The sequence below is a fragment of the Natrix helvetica genome, assembly GCF_964273705.1.
Source record: "Natrix helvetica genome assembly, chromosome: 1".
NCBI classification, from domain to species: Eukaryota; Metazoa; Chordata; class Lepidosauria; order Squamata; family Natricidae; genus Natrix; species Natrix helvetica.
The window spans coordinates 115808304-115830064 of NC_138548.1; the positions used below are offsets into that span (position 1 = coordinate 115808304).

At 39.6% G+C, this 21761-nt stretch overlaps 1 protein-coding gene and 1 long non-coding RNA gene across 3 annotated transcripts in view; one reads left to right on the plus strand and one right to left on the minus strand.

Annotated features, from left to right (window-relative positions):
- Positions 1 to 8289, minus strand: part of LOC309384935 (ras-related and estrogen-regulated growth inhibitor-like) — a 45898-nt gene extending 37609 nt beyond the window's left edge. Inside the window, exon 1 of one of the 2 annotated variants that reach the window (XM_081938850.1) lies at positions 8060 to 8289. In XM_081938850.1, coding sequence (XP_081794976.1) covers positions 8060 to 8156 — 97 coding nt within the window. In that variant the 5' untranslated portion in view covers positions 8157 to 8289. Of the gene's footprint in view, positions 1 to 7130; positions 7201 to 8059 lie in introns of those variants that run through there. The other variant, XM_081938851.1, reaches the window with a different exon arrangement.
- Positions 8290 to 8391: 102 nt separating this feature from the next.
- Positions 8392 to 20356, plus strand: LOC309384936. Its single transcript, XR_014174132.1, has 3 exons — positions 8392 to 8679; positions 17220 to 17318; positions 18819 to 20356. It is a non-coding gene; the product is annotated as an uncharacterized lncRNA (long non-coding RNA).
- Positions 20357 to 21761: the final 1405 nt, after the last annotated feature.

Genomic DNA, 21761 nt, shown 5'->3' on the forward strand with positions numbered 1-21761 from the left:
ACAAAATATAGTTACAAAGAAAAAAAAGCTTTCCAATGCAATCCAGTGTTAATTTCGCAGCTTAATTCTTCATTGAGGATCTGGTTAGTTTTTTTTTAAAAAAGGTTTCTTTGGGCAGTTTTTCCAAAATAGTAAAAATTCTCACCAGATGACCAGCTTTCTCTTTTTCACTTCCTTCTGGAGTGTCCCGACTTCATCAGCCTGGGGGCTGCCTGTTTACTGCCGGCTTGAAGACCTTCCCTTGGGTCAATCAGGGACTTTGCGATGTCCCTGAGACCAGCAAGGCTTTGTCTTCCTGATCACTGTCTCTATGGGACGGTTTAGGTCCAGCTGGACCGTCCAGCGGCAAAAGTGTCAATGGCGGTCTCAGAGTGTCGAGACTGCACGTTGTAACATTGTGACGTGGCTCCTCCTCCTGCCTCCTGTAGTCCTTGATTTATGACAATTGAGCCCAAAATTTTGGGTGCTAAGTGAGATATTTGTAAAGTGAGTTTTGCTCCATTTTACAACCTTTCTTGTCCCAATTGTTAAGTGACACAGCTGTTAAGTGAATGAACTTTGCTTGTCAGAAGTTGCAAAAGGTGATCGCATGACCCAGGGACACTGCAACTGTCATAATATGAGTCAGTTGCCAAGTGTGTGAATTTTGATCATGTGACCATGTGATGGCCATAAATGTGAAAAATGGTCATAAGTCATTTTTTTCAGGGTTACTGTAACTTCGAACAGTGAGTAAATGAAAAATGTTTTAAGTTAAAGACTATAGTAGCAACTCAATGGTTGTTTCACACATCATGTGATTTGTTTTAAACAGGATATGTTCAATAAGCTACAATAATTATCTGAAGATCACATATTATATTAAGAAACACTGCTTAGAGCCACCTAGCCTCACCCTCAGTGCACAATTCAACTCCCATTTTTGAACTTACAGCAGCAAAGCCTGAAGGACTGAACTAATTTACCTGCAATATCTTCTGTACGGTTACCTTTTTTCACTTTTATGGCAAGAGATATTTCCTTTGAGAGTTTCATAACAGATACAAGTGAAGTAAAATATTTCCTTTAAGGTAGGCTAAAAGGAAAAAAGTGATGAATTACCACAAGGGCTCTATCTGCATTGTTTCATAGCTATTTTCCACTTGTTCTGACATATTTCCAAGTGCTTTCCACTAATAAGGACAAATTTCACAATGTAAGATCTGAACAACAGGGGAAGAATTTATCTATATAAGTTGTTTGTTCTCCATTTTTGGAAGATTTTAAAAAGAGGCAGGACAGCCAAATCTCATGGATGGTTTAATTGGTCCCTTCCAACTCTATATTTCTGTGATTTGATTATTCTATACCATGTGCAAAAGGTAAGAGATCGAGTCAGATTTTTTTTTAAAGCTGGCATTCTTCAGATGCCTTTTCCATTTTCTCTGCAAAGTGGAATTCTGAAAGTTGTAGTCCTAGTATAACTATAATACACCAGGATGAGAAAGCTAGACTGAATAAACAAAAATCAGAAATGGTAGGGCTGACTACTCCCCTCTCTCTAGGCCAACTGTTTTTTTAGTCAATTCTTATTTCAGCATTGACAATGCCTTGGGATGCTCTATCATGCTTGAATATTATTCATTTGTTCATTCACGCATTCATTCATTTGCTTTATATAGCCACCAATCTCACATGATGACTCTGGGTAGCTCACAACAATTCATTAAAATAGTTATAAACAAAACTACCTCCAGGTGTAATACCAATCATCTTCAGAGGTCAATCGTCATGCTAGCCCAATGGTTGGGGAAGAACCAGGTCTTCATAGCCTAAAAGGGTAGGAATCCATCAGATCTCAGGTAGCAGGCAAAGGGTTGGGAGGAGACACCAATAATTTAGAATGGGTGGAGGTGTCCTACAAAATCCTGGTATTGCAGAAGGATTTGAATGGAATAGGAGGAATCTGTCTCTGGAGAGCTTCCCTCCCCCTCTTACCTTGTTGTAGAGAGCTCTTCTCCTTAATCTCCATGCAAAACCTTTCACAAGGAAATAAGGGAGAACAATTCTTTGTAAGGGATGGACACCTTAGTCAGAACAGAAGAGAGAGAGAGAGGATTTATCCTCTGACCTCCAGAGGCTGCAACCCTTCTGATCTGGGGTCCCAAGATTTTTTTTAAAAAAAACAGCAGATTCTACAGCCTAAACATTTGGAAACCCATGTTTAAGGGGATGAAAAAACAGGCTGTGTGGTATACATAACTCTGCCTTCCAAGAACATAATAGCTGTGTGGGGTAAAGATCAACTTGGGAACTACCATTATGTCCCCACCTCTGGTGACTATTGCCTGAGGCTTCATTTCTAATTGTAGGGTTGATTTGCAACCAGAAGCAAAAATAAATGTCATGATACAGGTAATCTTGCCATCAAGAACCTTTTAATAGAGATCTTCCTCCAGGAACGAGAAGTGATTGCAGCATTAGACTCTTCATGAACTTGCATGACTGAACTTTAGGCAGGCAAAGACAAGGATGCTTTTTTTTCTCACATAAAGGCCACAAAAGTTCCAACATATACTTAATTAAAGCTGGCCCTTTCCCCCACTTTTCTGGTGGCAATCAGGGTCTATGCTGGAAAAAAAATGATTTTTGTAAAAGAGTGAAAAAGGCTGTAAGTGTCCTTTCAAGATACTTTTTTGTCCCATTTCACCTCCTCCCCAGCTCTAAGCAGCACATCGGAATGCCTCTGACGGCCACCAGTGGAAGACGGAACAAGCCTCTTAATTGGGTGTCTTTCCTCGTTACTTACATTTCCTCCATGCCAAATCTGGCAAATTGCAAGCCCTCAATGCTGCGATATAATATGTGGAACTATAAAAGTTGCTTTCAGTGCAGAGGTTTTAAAAATGCATGTGCAAGGTTTTATTTTGCCTTGGTAACAAGCCTACAAGGTACGCTGCTGAGTCAAACAGGTACAGCATTGGGACTGGCATCACTTTATTTTCAGCAATCCCCTCACTCTTGGGCTTGGTCACGATGGAGTCAAAACTAGAATTATTATTATAGGTTTTGTATATGTGTAACTCAGCCTGCCTGGCATTTTGCAGATCCCAATCAGAGGTGTGTTGCTGCCGATTCGGCCGAACCGGTAGTTGTGGTGGCGGGAGGCTCCGCCCACCCACCCAGATGCTTCTGCAAAGTGTCATGCACGAGCACGCCCGAACTGGTAGTAAAGAAATTGGCAACCCACCTCTGATCCCAATCCTCAGTAGCTTAAAACCTTCCCCTAAGAAACTTGCAAGTTAAAATCTGAGACAAGGAAAGAAAAACATTGGAGAGAAAAGGGAGTGGAAATGCTATATGTAATTTTCTTTTCAAAGGTATGTACTTAGGCTGAATTACAGGAGGACAGGAGGATATGGGAATATGTTCCCACTCAGGTCTGAGGACCATTCCTACCAAATCAAGTTTTCTGCTGTATTGTTGAAGATACCCATCCACAGACTCAGTTGTGAGCGAATACTTTTGGCAACATAGTGTACCTGTTCTTCTGTAATAATGAAAAGTAGTACCTGAGCTCTTAAATAAAATGGAGTGCCAGAGCTAGTTTTAAAAATGATTTTGCTTCCTGAAATGTGATCACTTTGATGCCAATAATCATGGTCTTCACAGAAAGAGTACAAATGCTTCTGAATAGAATGTTGTTTCCTACATTGACTTAAAGAGGTTTACTGAAATGCAGCTGTGAAATATTACCAAATTCAATTGCACTAGTAAATCATAGCTTGTAGCTTAATATGTTATTTGTACCCAGTCAAATATCACTTATTTTAGAAAATGTTGCTTAAATCTAGCTTACTGTGTGGTGTAAACCTAACAAATGTGGCTTATTCATTCAACCAGGTTGAAAACAAACTATATACGTATGTGTATATTTGAAAAAAAAGAAAAGAAAAAGTAGAGGGAGGCAGCTGTCTAGCTGGACTTTTCTGAACCTTGAGGTATAATGGGATGGAAAGTAAGATGCCTGTTCCTTTTTTTTATATAAGTGTGTTCCATATAACTTGTAGCTATGTAAAAATAAAATAGTTCGACTGTATGTTTATTAGGTTTTGTGTGTGGGTTTTTACTTCTATAGGCTGCCCAGGGTCACCATGAATTGGGCAGCCCTATACATTTTGTTACTAAATAAATAATCAATAAAATTTGAGGTTTCTAATACTTTTTTTCATTAAAAGGAATTAAACAAGACCAATTCACCTCCCATTACTCTAGGAAATAGGAATCCATAATGGTACTGTGGCAATAGCACATTATTTCTTTTGATAGACAAGAACTGCTGACTCAAGATGGAGGGTATATTCCAAGCAGAAATTACAGTAACCTTAAAAGTTGCTCAACAAAACATAATAGCCACATTGAGTCCAACAATTACAAGAAATAAAAGCTAGCTTGAAGGCAGCAGTGTAAAGATTCTACCAGGATAGAAACTAAGGAGATCCATATGGTAGATGGATTGGCTTTTTTTTTTTTAAGTGAGATATTTTTTCCCCTTCAGAATTCCATAGGGATTAGAAAAAAGAACTGAAATAGGATCTTTCTTTTTCAAAGAAAACATCACGTACACCAATGTGGCGTTATGTGTACTGGTGATGCTTAGAGTTGCCCTAGGTACAAAGCAATTCTCAGCTCCAAATCTGTGCTCAGGGGAGAGAAGAGAGCAAAGAAAGAGCAGTGGAGCAAACAATCTCCAAACCAAGAATTCTGAAGCAGTGCCCATCAGGAGGAACCAGAATGAGACACTTCACAATATACATGCAGGAAAAGACTTTTATTGACAGGCGTCCATGGAATGAGGTTTTATAAAAGGCAAGACAGCAACAATATTGGAGCCCTCTCTTTTTTGATGTGTGTCACCCTTTTTGATGCTCCCTTTTTTAAGCTGGTACTAGAAAGGGGTTAGGGCTCAGGAATGGCTGATGACCAGAGAAAGAGAAGTGGTACCATCTATGACAAAGATTACCAACCTTTCGGACCTCAGGGACCATTAAATTCATAATTTTAAATCCCACGGACCACTAATATGGATTTATTAAAAAAGATAAATAGTATTTAGTGCAATATAAAAAATGCAAATAATTTTTTCTGCGGACCACCAAAATTTTCTCACGGACCACCAGTGGTCCACAGACTACAAGTTAGTGATCTATGAGACGTTGTCCAGAGTTGGGTAGCTACCCTATTTGGATTGTATGAAGATTATCATTAGATTGAGATACAGTTCTTTGCAGCAATATGCAACTCTGTTGTAAACAGACCTTTAATTCTCTTTTAAATGAGAGGCTAGTTGGTGAAATAGAATCATAAACTTTTCCCTACGAATTAATCTCATATCTTTCTTAGTGATGAAATCATTTATTATTTCAAGTTTTAGTTAGAGCAGTAGGATTATTAAATTATCACTGCATTTACAAATTGCAATTCATAAATATAATAACATAATGCTAGTTATTGCAAATATATATTTCTTGGAAAAAGGTAAGCTTTTCATTTCTATCCTGGTAGAATTCTTGACAGTATTATTGGTGAGACTTAAGAAAGAAAAAGATCAAGAGCCACTGATGCAAATACCTGTCTCCTCACCAAAGGTGGAATAATTCAGAAACAAAGTAGACTGAGAAGTCTATCTACTTTATTCTGAAATCATAGTTAGTGTGAAATATGAAGGAAAGTGTGATTAACCAGGTGGTGGTTGCAGTAGAGCAATACTGCATAATTTAATCCTACTCGCCCTCCCAAACTATGATTTCAGAATCCTTTGCTTTAAAATTTGGGTCAACTGAGTCAAGTATCAAAAATCAGTGCAAGAGTAAAAAAGAAAGGAAGAGAGTGGGAAAATGTGTCTATGTTTCAGAAGCTTAAGGCAGGAATGCATATATACCCCAGGAAACAGATTCCATCAAAGGATCACTTTACTAAGACAATCTGAGTGGAACTTTCACTGAGCTTCATAGAAATGTGCTTAACCTCTTTTGTCCTTTAGCAGAAAATGCAAAAGGAGGGTATTAAATCTCTGTAGATTTCTAACTGAAGAGACATTCACCAAAGGAAAATATGTAGGTGTAGATAGATAGGATTAAAAGTTTCAATAAATTCTATACTGTAAAAGGACTTGCGTGTCTAGGAAGAAAAGAAACTTGCTTCACCTGGTACAAATAGCAAATGTTAGTGATAGTGCCTGAGGTGATTTTTTTTCCTGGAATGCAACTCCAGTACTATACCTTGAGATTCTTTGTATATCTGCCTTGCTCAAATTAACAAAATGCTATTGATTTTAAAAACATTATTTTTTAAAAATTGTGGACAGCCCAAAGTCATGTATATGAGGTGGGTAGCCAATGAATTTACTAGATGAATAAATAAATAAATGCTCTAAGTGAAGGAAGGCTAGGATTAGGATAACTGTACTTCAAATTTTAATTTGCATTTTGACAGCAACATGAATGAGCCCACTATTAAAAGAAAATTACCGGTACCTTCAGCCAAAAAAAATTGTACGTTCCTGCTTTTTATCTCCTTGATTTTTGTTAGCCTGTTCTATTCCCTTTTAAACAATCCTTTCACTTTCTTTCAGTTTGCAAAGGCTGTTGGGGTATATTTTGGATGAAGAGTTGGCTAGATGCAAAGACATACTATGGACAAGACTGCAGCCAAATATAGACTTCCCATATTTAAACCCTCCCCTAAATAATTGTAAAACAATGGTCTTTTTCCTTCCTTTGCAGATACAGATCAACAACAAGTATGATTTAAATACTTCGGGGAAGAAGTTTGGTGGCAAATTATATCAGTGGAGAATGCAACTATGCAACAGGTCTAACTTTTAATTTCCTCCACAGTTAAAAAGAAAATTGGGAATAGAAGCCTCAATGTGACAAATGTAAAACAAGAACTAACATGAGCAGCTGGGACTCTCTTTGATTTCAGCCTGGGAGATCTGGGTTGAAGTTCCTGTCACACACTAAAATTAAGATTCATAGGACAGCAGGATGTAAGCCCTATTAATAAAAGCAAATAAAACAGGATTGACAAAGCCACAGCTATGCAGGCGACTCATAAATCACTTGTGAACAAAACCTGTGTTTTGTTACCTGTGTTTTGTTCAGGTAACTTCTTTTGCCTGAATTTCTGATCCAGAGTGCTGGAGAAAGCCATCCCAGGTCTGATTCCATTTGGGAACATTTTACTTTCCCAACAAAAAGGGTAAGGTATTGTCAAAATAATTCAACACAGGTATAGGCATAAAATGGCATAAAAGCTCAGGTCTTCAATAAGTCTGTTAATTCAAAAAGCACTAGCAGACTCTTCTCAAACACAGATATTGTATTAAAGAGCTTCTATACTAGTCAAGCAGAAGATCATTGAAGGCTTGTGGATTTTGAGAAATTGAATAAAACAGTAAAGGACAAATAGAGGTAATGCTCCCCTATCTAACTGAAAAACAGATGTATTATTTTTTCCTGGAAGGCAGCTCCAGCACTATACTTGGAGACCTGAGCGTTCACTTCGTACAACTGCTCACGGTAGAGCAATGATGTTGCAGCACTACATGAGATTCTGAGTTGGATCAAGCAAGAAAGGTCCACATATCCATAACCCTCCCCCCACGCTTTCCCACGGGTAGCCAGCGGAGTTCAGCGCTTCCTCTCCTTTTCTAAACCCCAAACCGCACCACCCACCTGGGATACTAACTGATCCTTGAACGACCACGCCAAGTATGAAGTTTTCGCTTTGAAAAATCTCCGAATAAATTGGCGATGGGAAGTGGCTTCCCGCTGGTAAGGTCAAATACGCGACGACGGAGCCGATCCACTTTTGACAGGACAGGAGACAGCGATTTCTCCCGGGGGGGGGGGGAGAGGAAGGGGGAGAGAACCGCAGGACTTTGGTGACTGACGCCTCGACCTGGAGGGCAGAGGCGGGTTATTACCTGACTTTTGGGAAGGAAGCGTCGGGATTTGAATAGGGAAACAGCACGGCGGCTCCAGACTTTCCCGCCCCCGAAGGTAAGGATGGGTACCTGTTTTGCCCACGGCGCCCTGCCCCAGCACCACCAGCCGGAGAGTCCGCGCGGGGGTCAAGCTGACGGCTCTGCGCAGCGGCCGCGGGAAACTCATGGCGAGGACGGCACTCGACGGCGCGCAGGACGCTTGAGGGGATGCCGCTGCTCGCTGCCACCGGGAACCCCATGCACAACCCGGACTCCAGCTCACGCCACTCGACAGCCGGGCGTCGACGGCTGTGTGTGTGTGTGTATGTGTGATGGGGGGGAGTGGAGCTCCGCCCAGGAGGGGCTGGTCAGAGCCGTCGGCTCCTCCTGGGATCGCGTAACCCAGTTCTGGGGCCGCCGACCCCGCCCCTCGCCCGCGAGAGTGGCTGCGGCGCACAGAAAAAAAAAAAGGGGGGGAAGCCTGGGCCGTCGGGCAAGCCTCGGCTAAGTCTTAAACTCAGCCGCGACGGCAAGCTGGTACCAGTTGCGCCCTCAGCCGCCGCCTCGGAGTGGGGGTGGGGGCTCTAAGCATTAATTAGCGGGGGCGCTTGAATTCCGTATAAAGGGGAGGTTGCTGCCGCTGAGGCGCTCCCGGGGGGTTCCAGCGTCTGTGGAGATTCTCAGGCATCCAGGACACAATTGCCTCAAAGGTGGGTTTCCCCCCCTCAAAAAAAAGTCACTGGACTGCCTTTTTGGCCTCGATTGAAGACGTTTCGCTTCTCATCCAAGAAGCTTTATCGGCTCTGACCCGAGGAAACTTTTTGGATGAGAAGCGAAACGTCTTCTGTCGAGACAAACAAAGCAAAACAAAACCCTGTCCAGTGGCCTTTTGAAAAAAAAAGCACCTTTGGTCCGAGCGCATCCAAGAACTGATCGAAACGCACGCTCTCTACCCTAAGCTGAAGTCTTCCAGGGTCTGAGACAACAGGGACTGCAGCCATGACTACAGAGTTTATAATTGCACTTCTCTGGAGGGCGGCAAGTCAAGCAGGGGAGATGCCTTATTTCATTCTGTCTCCTATTATCCAATTTAAATGAAGGATTGGGAGTACGTACCGTGCTCTTACGGTTGGCTTAGCCATGATTGATTGAATAAACTGCATTTGGTTGGGGTGTATAAGACGCTAACTCATCATTTATGGTTTGCATGATATCTGCTTGCCAGATCTCCCAGAGTTGGTTGTTTTTGTGGTGGTTACTAATAACTGAAATTAATAACACACACCATCTTCTCCAGAAGACTAAAATGTTACAGAATGTCCAACCAAGACAACAATCTTGTGGGATCTGAAAGGCAGGCATTATGCTATGAGCTTTGTTTAAGTCTTCATATTGTTTGCCCAGGCAGCTGGGCAAAAATCAAGGGAGCAAGCCAACACAGTTTTCAGTAAATTTGCTGGGGGATATGAATACAGCATCTTGAAAAGTGTGATAGGAATTTCCTGGCCGCCTTTATAATGAGCTCATTAAGGTGGCGTCTCTTTGAATACCTTGAAAAGCTTCTTCCCAGACTTCACTCCACCTGCACTAATTTTCTGTTTTTGTGATAAACTGCCAAGTGGTTTGCCCACTCTCTTCCATATTGTACCAGGGTTTCCATCCTTCCCAAAATTTCTTACACATATGTGATTGTTGAATATCAGAGCTTTTGATCTATAAATATGTGTATACATGTACCTTTGCAAGAACTCATGCTTAACACTTGGTGATTATATTAGTATGATTGATTGTGTAATAGCGGTTTGCCATTTTTTTCTGGGATTTTTACAATTTCCCACTCCTGCATCCAACTTGAAATGGTTTGATTCATTCAAACAATTTCAATGTTGGATCCAGGGTGCAATTGTGTGACTCTTTATTCAAGTACTAATCAAGTCCAACCCTGCTTAGCTGATTTAACGATCAGCCTACAATTACTAGAGAATTTGCCCATTGTGACATGCACACCGTTGCCTATTTATAGGTGAAGATAAAACATGAAGAGCTTAAGTAGATAAAATCTGAGAAGTTATCTTTTTCTATGTCTTTAACAGCTAGGTGGCAAGTGCATATTTATCAGATGCAACATCTGGCACATAAATACAGGGATGAATGAGATCCTTTAAAGGTCAAATTTCTATCTATCATTGACCAAATCTAGAGAAAAAAATAGGCAACTTTATCGGTTGGGTGCTCCAACAGAATATTTTAATTGCCTTTACTGTAATATAAAATATTCATTTGAGTAAAATCTCATATAACTTTAAAGAGATCCTGTATATTTCAACTAAGTAATCTGGAACAAAACAATTCTGCTTCTTGCTGGAGGATGAATTTATCATCAATTTATCATTTCCATAGTGCTGGTTATTGTCTCCAACTATACAAGAAATCTTTCCTTCCTTTGCATGGGACCCAGATGCTCTAAAAGATGGAAATTCACTGGATGTTGAGCAAATTGCTTGCAGTGGAAAATGTAAACGATGAGAGGAAATGCCAGGCTATTTCCCAAGGGTGTTTCAACAACTGTCCCATCAAGAAACTCCATATTATTCAATAGGACCACAACATTTTCTAAGTGAAGACTGAATAGACAATTGTGAAGGAACTAATAGGATCAATTTGGTGTGTTCTTGCCTCAAGATACGAAAGACCCAAGTTTCTTTTAAACCTCTTTAAAAGGAGTACAATGTGATCATTGCTAATTCAAGAGATTGTGCTAGCAAATAACTAATTAGCTAATTTCAGAACATCTTAAAAACTGTAGTATTGCAAGTCACTAAGCCAATGATAGGGGACAAGGTGGCTCAGTGGCTAAGATGCTGAGTTTGTCGATCAGAAAGGTCGGCAGTTCAGTGGTTCAAATCCCTAGTGCCATGTAACAGAGTGAGCTCTCGCTACTTGTCCCAGCTTCTGTCAACCTAGCAGTTCGAAAACAAGTAAAAATGCAAGTAGAAAAATAGGAACCACCTTTGGTGGGAAGGTAACAGCATTCTGTGCAACTTCGGCATTTAGTCATGCCAGTCACATGACCACGGAGACATCTTTGGACAGCACTGGCTTTTCAGCTTTGTAACGGAGATGAGCACTGACCCCTAACGACTAGCACATATATGGGAGGGGAACCTTTACCTTTTAAAGCCAGCAATAAATAGCTAAATGTAGCCCACCAACATCTCTTATGTAGTGCATAGATCTTTGCAGAGATCTATGCATGATGAGATTGAAATTTTCAGTCTTCTCTCTCTTTTTGGGGGAGGAATGTGGGGAGGTTAAGGGACAAAATACATGCCTTTCATTTTTCAGGTCACGCATTCTTTTATATATTTTGAATATTTTCCCCCCAAACAGTTTCTTCCACTGTTTTGAGAATGCAGTTTCAGCATGCTGCACACATCTTGGTTTGACTCACATATTGATAGAAGGTCCTAAACTAGGCTAGTGAAAATTAATTTAGACTTTCTTAGTATCTCACCAAACTGTTATACAATATAATACAATAGCAGAGTTGGAAGGGACCTTGGAGGTCTTCTAGTTCAACCCCCTGTCTAGGCAGGAAACTCTATACCATTTCAGACAAATGGCTATCCAACATCTTCTTAAAGACTTCCAGTGTTGGGGCTTTCACAACTTCTGGAGGCAAGCTGTTCCACTGATTAATTGTTCTAACTGTCAGGAAATTTCTCCTCAGTTCTAAGTTGCTTCTCTCCTTGATTAGTTTCCACCCATTGCTTCTTGTTCTATCCCCAGGTGCCTTGGAGAATAGTTTGACTCCCTCTTCTTTGTGGCAACCCCTGAGATATTGGAACACTGCTATCATGTCTCCCCTAGTCCTTCTTTCTCTTAAGCTAAACATACCCAGTTCCTGCAACCGTTCTTCATATGTTTTAGTCTCCAGTCCCCTAATCATCTTTGTTGCTCTTCTCAGCACTCTTTCTAGAATCTCCACATCTTTTCTACATCGTGGCGACCACATGTTGATGCTCTTTAATTATAAAATTTATAGATGGTGACAAAACCTAGCTGAACTTGCATGATTTTGAAAAAGCTAACTAGATTGGATCAGTTTAGTATATGATGAGAGAACCACCAGAAAAACAGTATAAGCTAATGGGAAGTTAACAAAAGCTCCAAAAAAATGCTATGGAAAAAATGTTTTTGTACTGTTGCCAACTCTGATTTCTGATATTCCAGCTTTTATCAGACAACTGCTCTGCTTATTCATGGATTTTGGTCTTGGCAGATCCATGCACATGTGGCTCACCAATCTGCAGTGGCAAATTTTCCCATTATTTCTCTCTGTGCAGAATAGCTGTCTTTTGATCAGTTGCACTTCTGCCTTTTGCCTGCAAGACTCTTAAAAGACACTGGTTATAAAAAGGCCTTGCTGCTTTCATAATCTACAACAGGAAGAATAAGCTTTTACTCCATTACAAAACTAAAGGGGCTTCGCCCCATGATAAACAGCAGAATTTACTGCTAAACAAAAATGTCCCTGGACAAATTTGGGTCCAGCTTTCCTGCCTGCTAGATCCTGTCATCCAGCTAAAATAACTAGAGGCCTAAATACAAAGCTCTGTTTCTTAGACATTTTGGATAGATTATACGAGCTGAGAGTATTCTGTGATGAAGAATGATCAAGAGACAAACATTGTATCACACCAATTATTCTAAGTTCCCATACTGAAAATTCTGTTCTTGTTCATATCAATTTTCTAACCTGTTTTGATTCTGTTTCAGGAGGAAGACAGAAAGCATATGTTCATTTTTAATTGCATTTTTTCTGCCATTCCTAAATTAGTTGAGGGGAATGCCAATCTGTTCTAATAACCCTAATTTATGTTCTAATCATGTATTGGTAATACAGCAATTTTTTAAAATAAAAAAAAATATCTTTCCTTTTTCTGGCAGTTTGTTAAGCTCTCCCAAGAGCCCAATGGGCAAAATAAGAAATTAGTTTCTAAAGAGAAAGATAACAGATGCCATCTTATCCAAAAGATGGCATCTGTATGAAAAGATAACTAACTACATGATAAACTAGAAATAGATTGCATTATGCCTAATGATGAATTCTGTTTCCACTTACTCAGAGGCAACTACTGTTGGGTCATCAAAATATTTGTGTGATTTGGGATTACAATTTATGAGATTCCATCAAAATGGATTGTAAATTGGCTGTTTTTTAAAAGGAAAAAAAAACTATTACTGACAATTTCATCCACCTTGGTTGAAAACTATTATAAGGATCCATTTCCTTTTATATCACTAGCCTATGAATGCCAAGCTACATTTCCTAATACTTTTTTTTCTTTTGATGATGTGTACTGTGGATGCAACCCCCATAGCTGGTATTATGGTTCGCCGCACAGTCAGTTAGATGTTCAGACTGGATTTGGCATTTTTATCCACCTATCCAGTCCTTCCCAAGCACCTGAGATAGGCAGATGTTGAGGTTTTGTGGTGTGTCACAGGATGTAAGCTGTTCTGAGTAAAGCCGCCTTTTGCAATTGACTGATGGTGAATTTGTCAATGCCAATGGTGTTCAAATGGTCCTCCAGTTGTTTTGGGATGGCATCCAAAGCACCTATAACTTTTTAACAATGTTTATATTATTAATATTGTTATTATTGCCCTACTGCATCAATAATATGCTCCTCCTGATCAGGAAACCTTAGAATTAGCAAAACAATTCAGGTACCCTCCTACCATCCTGGCAGTTAGAGTTGAATATGATTTCTTGCAGGCAGCTACAAAAGACACTACCAAAAATAGTAGAATAAACACGCTGGACTGGCACCATCACTTCATGACTCTTATAAATGAAGCAAGAGTTTCATAATTCTACCTCCGAGGCATTTTCCTCCCCTTCTTTTCTTGCAATATGGTCTTTTTTCTGTAGAGCCTGGCTCTAACCATATAACATAGACTGTTTACACAGCAGCGCTTAGTAGTGAGATCAAACTTGCTTTAACAACTATTCCCCTGTTCTTTCCATGCATGTAGCCTGCTATTTTCTGCAGATGTTCTATAGAGGGTTTAATCAACAGCAAGCACAAATTTTGTTGCCTATCCTTATAACAGGCTGAAAGACAGATCTCAAAACCCATATGCAGTGCCCTTGACCTTCCATTCAACTAACTGTGAATGTGCCACATTCACACATACAAATGGACCAATCACCTGAGATTGGAATCAGATTTATTTGTGCTTTAGTCCCATTCAAAACATGAATCGTACCTAGGTGAATAATGCCTAACATAAGACAGTTGACTTCAATAGCCTTCTAATTATGCCTCCAGATTTCCAGGCACAATGGTTGAAAATCAGTGGTAGTTTTTTTCCCAATCATTTTAAAGTAAGAAACACAGAATGGTGTATTATAAATCATTCTTAATATAGTTTTTTTTAAAGGGGGGGGGGTCACTTCCCTTCTCAAATTACCTGGGAGAAAAACTTTTCAGAAAATGCTGTTCCCATTTACAAAAGTAGTAAAGTGGGAAAGGTCATCAAACACCAACCTATCATTTCCCCAATAAATATTATAGACCCTGAACACTAAAATTGCTCACCTCATGACCACACCATACTTGCTTATTTTTTTTTAAAAAAAAAACCTAACATTTTCTGGGAACCCAAAAGAGGCTGCCTGTCTGCTTAATGTTTCCAGTCCTGCCAATGAACTTCTGTTGGCAGATTGGTGAGAATGTTACTTTGCTGTGTGGAAAGTTATCACCCAGCCCTCTCCCAGAAAAATAAAATATCCTAGGAAATATTGAAAAGGCAGAATATTATATTTCCCTGGATGTGAAAAGGAAGAAACATGTTTTAAATTGAGAATAGCTCCCTGTAGCTTCCTGCCTCCACCCACTTTGTCAATGGGCCATTAAGAAGGCCAAGCCAGTCCCTTTACATAATAAAGAGTTTCCCCCTTCAGCTCCAGGGGGATGGGATTAAGGCATGATAATATTGGCCCTTTACCCAACTCACCACATGGCATCTGAGAACTCAACCAAACCTGGATTCAAAAAGCAGCCTAGAGAGTTGCTCTGCATGGCCGCATGGGAGTCTGACAACCAATCAGAAGACAAGCTCAAGATCAAAGGCCAGAGAGGGCATAAAACCAGGGATTTTCAGCATCTCAGCCCTTCTCTTCTTCTCCACCAACATTGAAGCATGTGATCACCTTTTCTGTTCAGGACTCAAGCCATGTGGTCCTGTGCACCATTAAAACCATCTTTCCAAGCAGCCTCCATGTCTCCAGTGTCTTTTTCCCCACTTGGAGCCGAACCCAGAAGGACATTTCTTTCAACAGCAGCAACAGGCATGAAAAGACCATCTGAGTTCCTGAGATGCAGGGATGCCATCAAGAGAAACAATGGTTCTCAGTTTGCCTTTTAAGTCTTTTCTCGGGGAAACATCAGAAATTCTATCAAAATGCAGGGAGGGGGATGCTAAGAGTCTCCCTAGGGCAAATAGGCAGTTGGTTTAGACATACTTCTAGAAAGCTCAGCAAGTTCATTCCCATTTGGAAAAGGGAGCTGCAAGATCTCTCCATCTAAGTACATTGTGTTAACTGTTCACCCTCTCCCTTTCTCTCCCCCCCCCCCACAGAACAGAATCTAAGCCTCTGAACATCAAGACCATATATAATTGCAGTTGCTGCTTATTTTGGGTGATTTAATGTATTCTTGTTCCACATCTTCAACATGCTGTTTATCATGTAACTTTTGCTAAGGGCTTTCTTGTGTTGCTTTAAGTCAAGCTAAAACAAAACTTGCCGTTCCATCAATGTTCAGTCTTGTTTTACTGCTAGATGAGCTTTTTCTGTTTTGTCAAGCCATTTGATAAACAGCTGGCATGGCAATATATTCTTACAGGTGGCATTTCTAGCACACCTTCTTTTTAATTGCATCATTGGTTTATCCTGGTTTTCTGCCCCTCCTTAAATCAAGTATTAAACTTGAAAAAAAAAAGAAAATTAGCCCTGTAATAGTTGATAATGAAAACTTAATTGAACTAATAGTACCATGTTTCACATATATTACAGAGTTCAATTTGTTAAACAAACCATAATTATTTGGGCTTCCACATATTAAGCCATAGCACATATTTGCACATAATTGCTGCATTCGCATAGTGTAATAAATATGTTGAAACAAGCCATGGACATAAAGTAATATTTTAACTCTGTCCACTGTTCTATCTTCTTGTTTATGAAATTTTATGTAAAGTATTAATAAAAATGCATTTACTTCTGAGCCCATCTTTTCTCCATTTGCAACAGTTTGATGTCCCTGGGCAGAACCCAACTTTTTTTGGATGGAACCTTGCTTGTTCCAAAAATTTACTAACCCTCCATATTGCAATTTATACATGTAGTCATGTATTTTGTTCGTTTTTCAATGTTTGAAAAACAAGAGCCAGAATTCCACACCCAGTTTAGCTGTAGGGTTACTGGAGGTGACTAAGGTATTTTTTAAAAAAAACACTTTTAATGTTAAGTATTTTTCCCTTAAATTCTGCCAGTGCCCTGCCCTTCTAACCCCTGGGCTGTATTTTAAATCATTATTATAAGTAAGGATTACCCAAACAACTTAGTCATTTTCAATTCACTTGTAGTTTATATGTTTCTCAGCTGATGGGACTTCTTGCCCTTTTATCACTGGGAATAAATGAAGTAGCTGTTTATCCCAGTAGAACACAATTTACTGGCTTGGATGAGTGCGTAAACATATTACATGACCCTTGCATGCAGTCAATAATGCCATTTTAGTTCTCTATTTTTGAAGAGAAAATATTCAGAACTGCTGACATCCAGATTTATTGATCGTCATTTACTTTGTAACCTCAAGACTAGACCACTATATTGCACACAAAGCTTTCTTTGATGAACGTTTGGAGTAGTGCGCTTGTTTCTTGACTATGAATGGATAAGAACAACTAGCACTCTGGGTGTTAAACTTATTTTTTCCCACATACTGTTGGGCTTTCCACTGCTCTATATCTTCGTTAGAGAGCACCAGCTTTGTGCACAGAATTGGTCATCTGCTCATTTGAAATGTTAAGGAAACACTGAAGAACAGGCTGAGCACTGAGATATACCTAGTTACAGGGGTGAAATCCACTTACCTTTGCTACTGGTTTGGTAGCAATGTGATAGAATGCATGCAGGCTTGCGCACTCACTAGCTTCACTCGCATTCCACTTCCAGGCATGCACAAGACCTTCTGCGCATGTGCAGAGCGTGAAAAACAGATGTGATGATGTCCGGGCGGATGGGCGGAGACTTTTACCCAGCACGTCTGGAAAGGTAAGTGAACAGCGAGGGGGGGGGGGAATCTGCTGTGCCACACGATTTAGATGAGCTATAAAGCAGGAAATCCTGCTTTCTAGCTAATATAAATCATGGGTCACAGCTGATTGTCAGAAAAACTGGTTTGCCCAAACCAGTAGCATTTTTTTTACTACCTGTTCGGGTGAACCAGTAGCATTTTTTTTTTACTACTGGTTCGGGTGAACTGGTCTGAACCGGTAGCATTTCACCCCTGCCTAGTTAGTATACTGCATGACTTCTTACCTTGGAAGAAAAAGACCACATAGTGGTTTAGTAGAGAGACCGTAGTATATTAGTAGACCATTTGCAAAACATTCAAATATCAAAAGCTCCAGGTCCAGGATAGAGTTATACACAAGCTTTATTTTCCCAATAATATTTTGGTTCATCCTAATTCGTTTTACTTTTTGATATGTTATCTGGCTGAAAGGCTGGTTCAGAACAATTATAGGAAAAAGTTGTTACGGTGTAAAATGGGTGTAAAGAATCCGATAGAAAGATGAATGGGAAAAAAGTTTGGCAAGAGCATCTTGGATAACACTGTTCTGGTTCCATAGTTGGGAACTATTTTGGTAACCTTGTGCATGTTTATATTTTTATTCAATTTAGTAAATTGAATATCAATTAACATAAGAAACAGAGATGTTTTGTAGCGTACAGGAAAGTAAACAAAAAGGACATCTGTTCCAAAACACTAAAATCCTGAAGTTAGAAAATGTATTCTGAAACCAGGGAGCCAGAACTGGCAACACACACCTCTACAATTGTTAAAACTGTGTTATCATACTGATAAGGGACCCAACCTAACCCTTTCAATCTGCTACTTTCCATAGTTGTGTTACAGCACCCTTCATCTCAGTAGCAGCAGATGAAAAGGGAAAGAGCTTGAGCTTTAAGGGCTGTGGTGGCGCAGTGGTTAGAATGCAGGATTGCAGGATCATTCTGTCCACTGCCAGGAGTTCGATCCTGACCGGCTCAAGGTTGACTCAGCCTTCCATCCATTCGAGGTTGGTAAAATGAGGACCCAGATTGTTGTGGGCAATAGGCTGACATTGTAAACCTCTCAAAGAGTGCTGTCAAGTAAATAGTCAAAGTGCGATTGCTGTTGAGCTAAGAGCTTAGGGCCACTTATCTGAAAATAAGCCACTCAAAACCTAGCTGATGTCCCTGCCTATTTCAGGATGGAAGATTTTATGGCTGCTGTGCTTAAGGAAAGAAAAGTTCTAGAGACAAGCTGCCACCACATAATTTAATGATACACAGAAAGAACGGATAATTAAATACCTTATTAATGCTATTATCCATTATTGTGGACTGTAAGTTGCCCATAAATCTTATAATTATTCTCAGAAAGCAGTTCTCCTTAATTTGAGCTATGATTATCTTAAGCCTCTGAACAACCAGATATTTTTTTCTTAAAAGTCTCTGTGGCAGAATAACTTTTAATTAACCCTTGCTTACATTCATTGCTTGCAGGTTTTTGATAGCAAAAGCAAAAGAATCCAACACAAAAAAGAACATCCAATAAAGATTGAACGGAAACCATAATTTGTCTAAAAATGTACACTCAACTTCGAGCAGAAATTAAATACAAAAGAAAACATCTATTCATCCTGATCCAACTGAGACAAATATTGATGACTTTGGCAAATTCTTAGAAAAATCCAAAGGGAGTCCCTGCATTTTCATCAGTCCTGAAGTCTGCCAGATTTCCTTTTCATTGCTTTCCTCAACTTGAAATTCAAATGCAGAATGGTGTAAAAAGCATGGAAGGTGATTTGTGGATCTCTCTCTAGTGTCATCTTTCTGCATCCTTTAATACTGGGGTGTCAAACTCGATTTCATTGAGGGAAGCATCAGGGTTTGTTTGACCTCAGGGGGGCTGAGGTGGACAAGCTCCGTTTTTGGCTGCGATGGCCTTCTGCAACCTCTGCCAGTGAAAATGGAGCTTGAGAGGACTGTGCGGGCTGCTCCTTTGTTGTTTCCAGGTCAGTTCCATGGGCCAGACTAAGCATCCCACAGGAAGATCACGGGCTTTGAGTTGAAAACTTCTGCTCTAATACAAATCCAAAGATTATAAAGTTTTGCTGCTGAGTAGGAACAAGTGCACTTCCGAATAACAGAACAATGAAACAGGTACTGTGTATGCTCAGAAATCTTAATAAAAAACCATCTGTGTTCACACAATACAATGGCATCCATAGAGAAGAGGGGAGGGGCTATCCTAGCATCATATCATTGATGAAATGGCGTGAATTATATCATTTCTCTCATTGTGGCTTCTTATGGACACCTATGCATGAGAAACTAAGGATTAATTATGATGAAAGGACTCAGCTACTGAATGTAACCCAGACAACATATGAAATTTTGACTGATTTGGGATTTAATAATCCTTCACTTTTATATTATTGCAAAAACCTTTATGCTAGTCAATATTTCCTGTTCAGTTTTTTTGTGTTAAATTGTAAACAACAAAGAAAAACCCGGAGTGACCGAATTTCTACAAAGGACCATAGGTAAAGATAAGTTACCAGAAGTCATGATTGTGTCCTGTTGTTAAATTATATCTCATTTGTTTTCCAAATACACACTAGCTGGGAAAAATACAACAAGCAGCAGAGATGTATGGGTCAAATAGTTCCACTCTACAGCTGCCTATCTTTGTGTTTAGAACCAGAAAGCAAGATTAACTTTCTGATTGACCTTTCCATTTTAGTCCAGATAAAGTAAGGATTAATGTAAAGAATCAGTCTGAGGAACCCTTTTACTTACTTACCTTTTATGAATCTTGATTTCAACTACAACTACATTATTCCATGGTAATCTTTGTCTGGTCCACAGCCCCAGGATCTTACGATGTGGATCTAATGAGAAGTTCATTTGGGGTGCCATGCAAATACATAGTCATCTTGATGCTGTTTTATCTCATGTGCTTGGTAGCACAATTTAGTAAGTTTAGGGAAGTGTAGTAAAGAGCCATGGTGGCACAGTGGTTAGAGTGCAGTACTGCAGGCTCCTTGTGCTGACTGCCAGCTGCCTGCAATTTGGCAGATCTCACCAGGCTCAAGTTTGACTCAGGACCCAGACTGTTGGGGACAATAGGCTGACTCTGTAAACTGCTTAGAGAGGGCTGTAAAGCACTGTAAGGAAGTATATGTCTAAGTGCTATTGCTAAAGATGGGACATGGAGAAAAATAAGCTGATAGATAAAGAGGGCTGGCATTAAAAGCCTCACTAGTAGTTCAGGAAGCCCTCCTCCTTTTGTACTAGTTTGTGAACTATATAGCCTTACACAGAAGTCAGTCGTAGTGATTTAAACATGTTTCCTAGTAAGTGTGCAACTCTTTAAAGTAGTCTGAGCCTTCTACTGGTAATGTAAGGATATTGATTTATAAATGAAAATGAATGAAATAGTATGCATGAACACTGCACAAAAATATCTTTATACAACCTTGGAATCTCTTAATTTGGGATAGATTTGGGGCAATTGGATAAAGCTGAGCTTTTACTGACTGGATGCCCTTCCTGACGCCATGCAGAGTTCACAGCAGATATTCTTTCTTTGCACCCTAGGAGAGAAACATCTGCTGCCACCTAGGACTGAACTCTCAACCTTCTGAGTGGGAGGCAAGTATCTTCAGTACTAGGCCACCACACTGCTCATATGAAATACTGCATAAATGTTAATATTCATATCAACTATCACCAATATTATAAAATTAGGAATGAGCTGCCCTTTTTAAAAAGCTATTATGGTCACTCCTGGCCATGCCTCAAAGTTAAAAACTTCTTCTGTCTTATAGCTAAGCATTAATTATTGATCCAGCTAGTATATGCTGTGATGATAAATTGTTGCAGTATTTTTTCCATTGTTGTTAATCAGGATTGCAACGCCATGTGTCACTCCCCACCTGCAATGACAATGACATTTGCAGGCTATCAGAACCCAGATTATTGAAATGTATTTTTTGTTTGCAGTTAGAATGGAACCATGATATCCTAGAAAAATAAAGTAAAAATAAACCAAGTCTTTTAAAGATATCCTCCAAAACTGTTGTTGGAACAAAAGTATGAATAGAGCATATTTATCATTGTGGTGTCAAGCCTCAAATGTTTGTCAAAGCAGTGTTTGCTACATTGTAATACTCATTTCAGAGATTTCCAAAGGCAGAAGGTGCAAATCCAATTCTACTATTGTCCAGTTAGTCTAAGACTGAAATAGATTCACACAGATGTTTTCCAGAGTTCTAGAGCTATGATTCTCTCTGCATATGTATAACTCTTTATATGTCTCTGAGAAAGTTTATTTTGTTTGTTTGTTTGTTTAATTTCTATAGCATCTGTTACAGCAATGTTAGCATCTAAAAGGCTCCAGTGACAGCTGTTTCTGTACCTTTGATTGGCAACATAATGTGC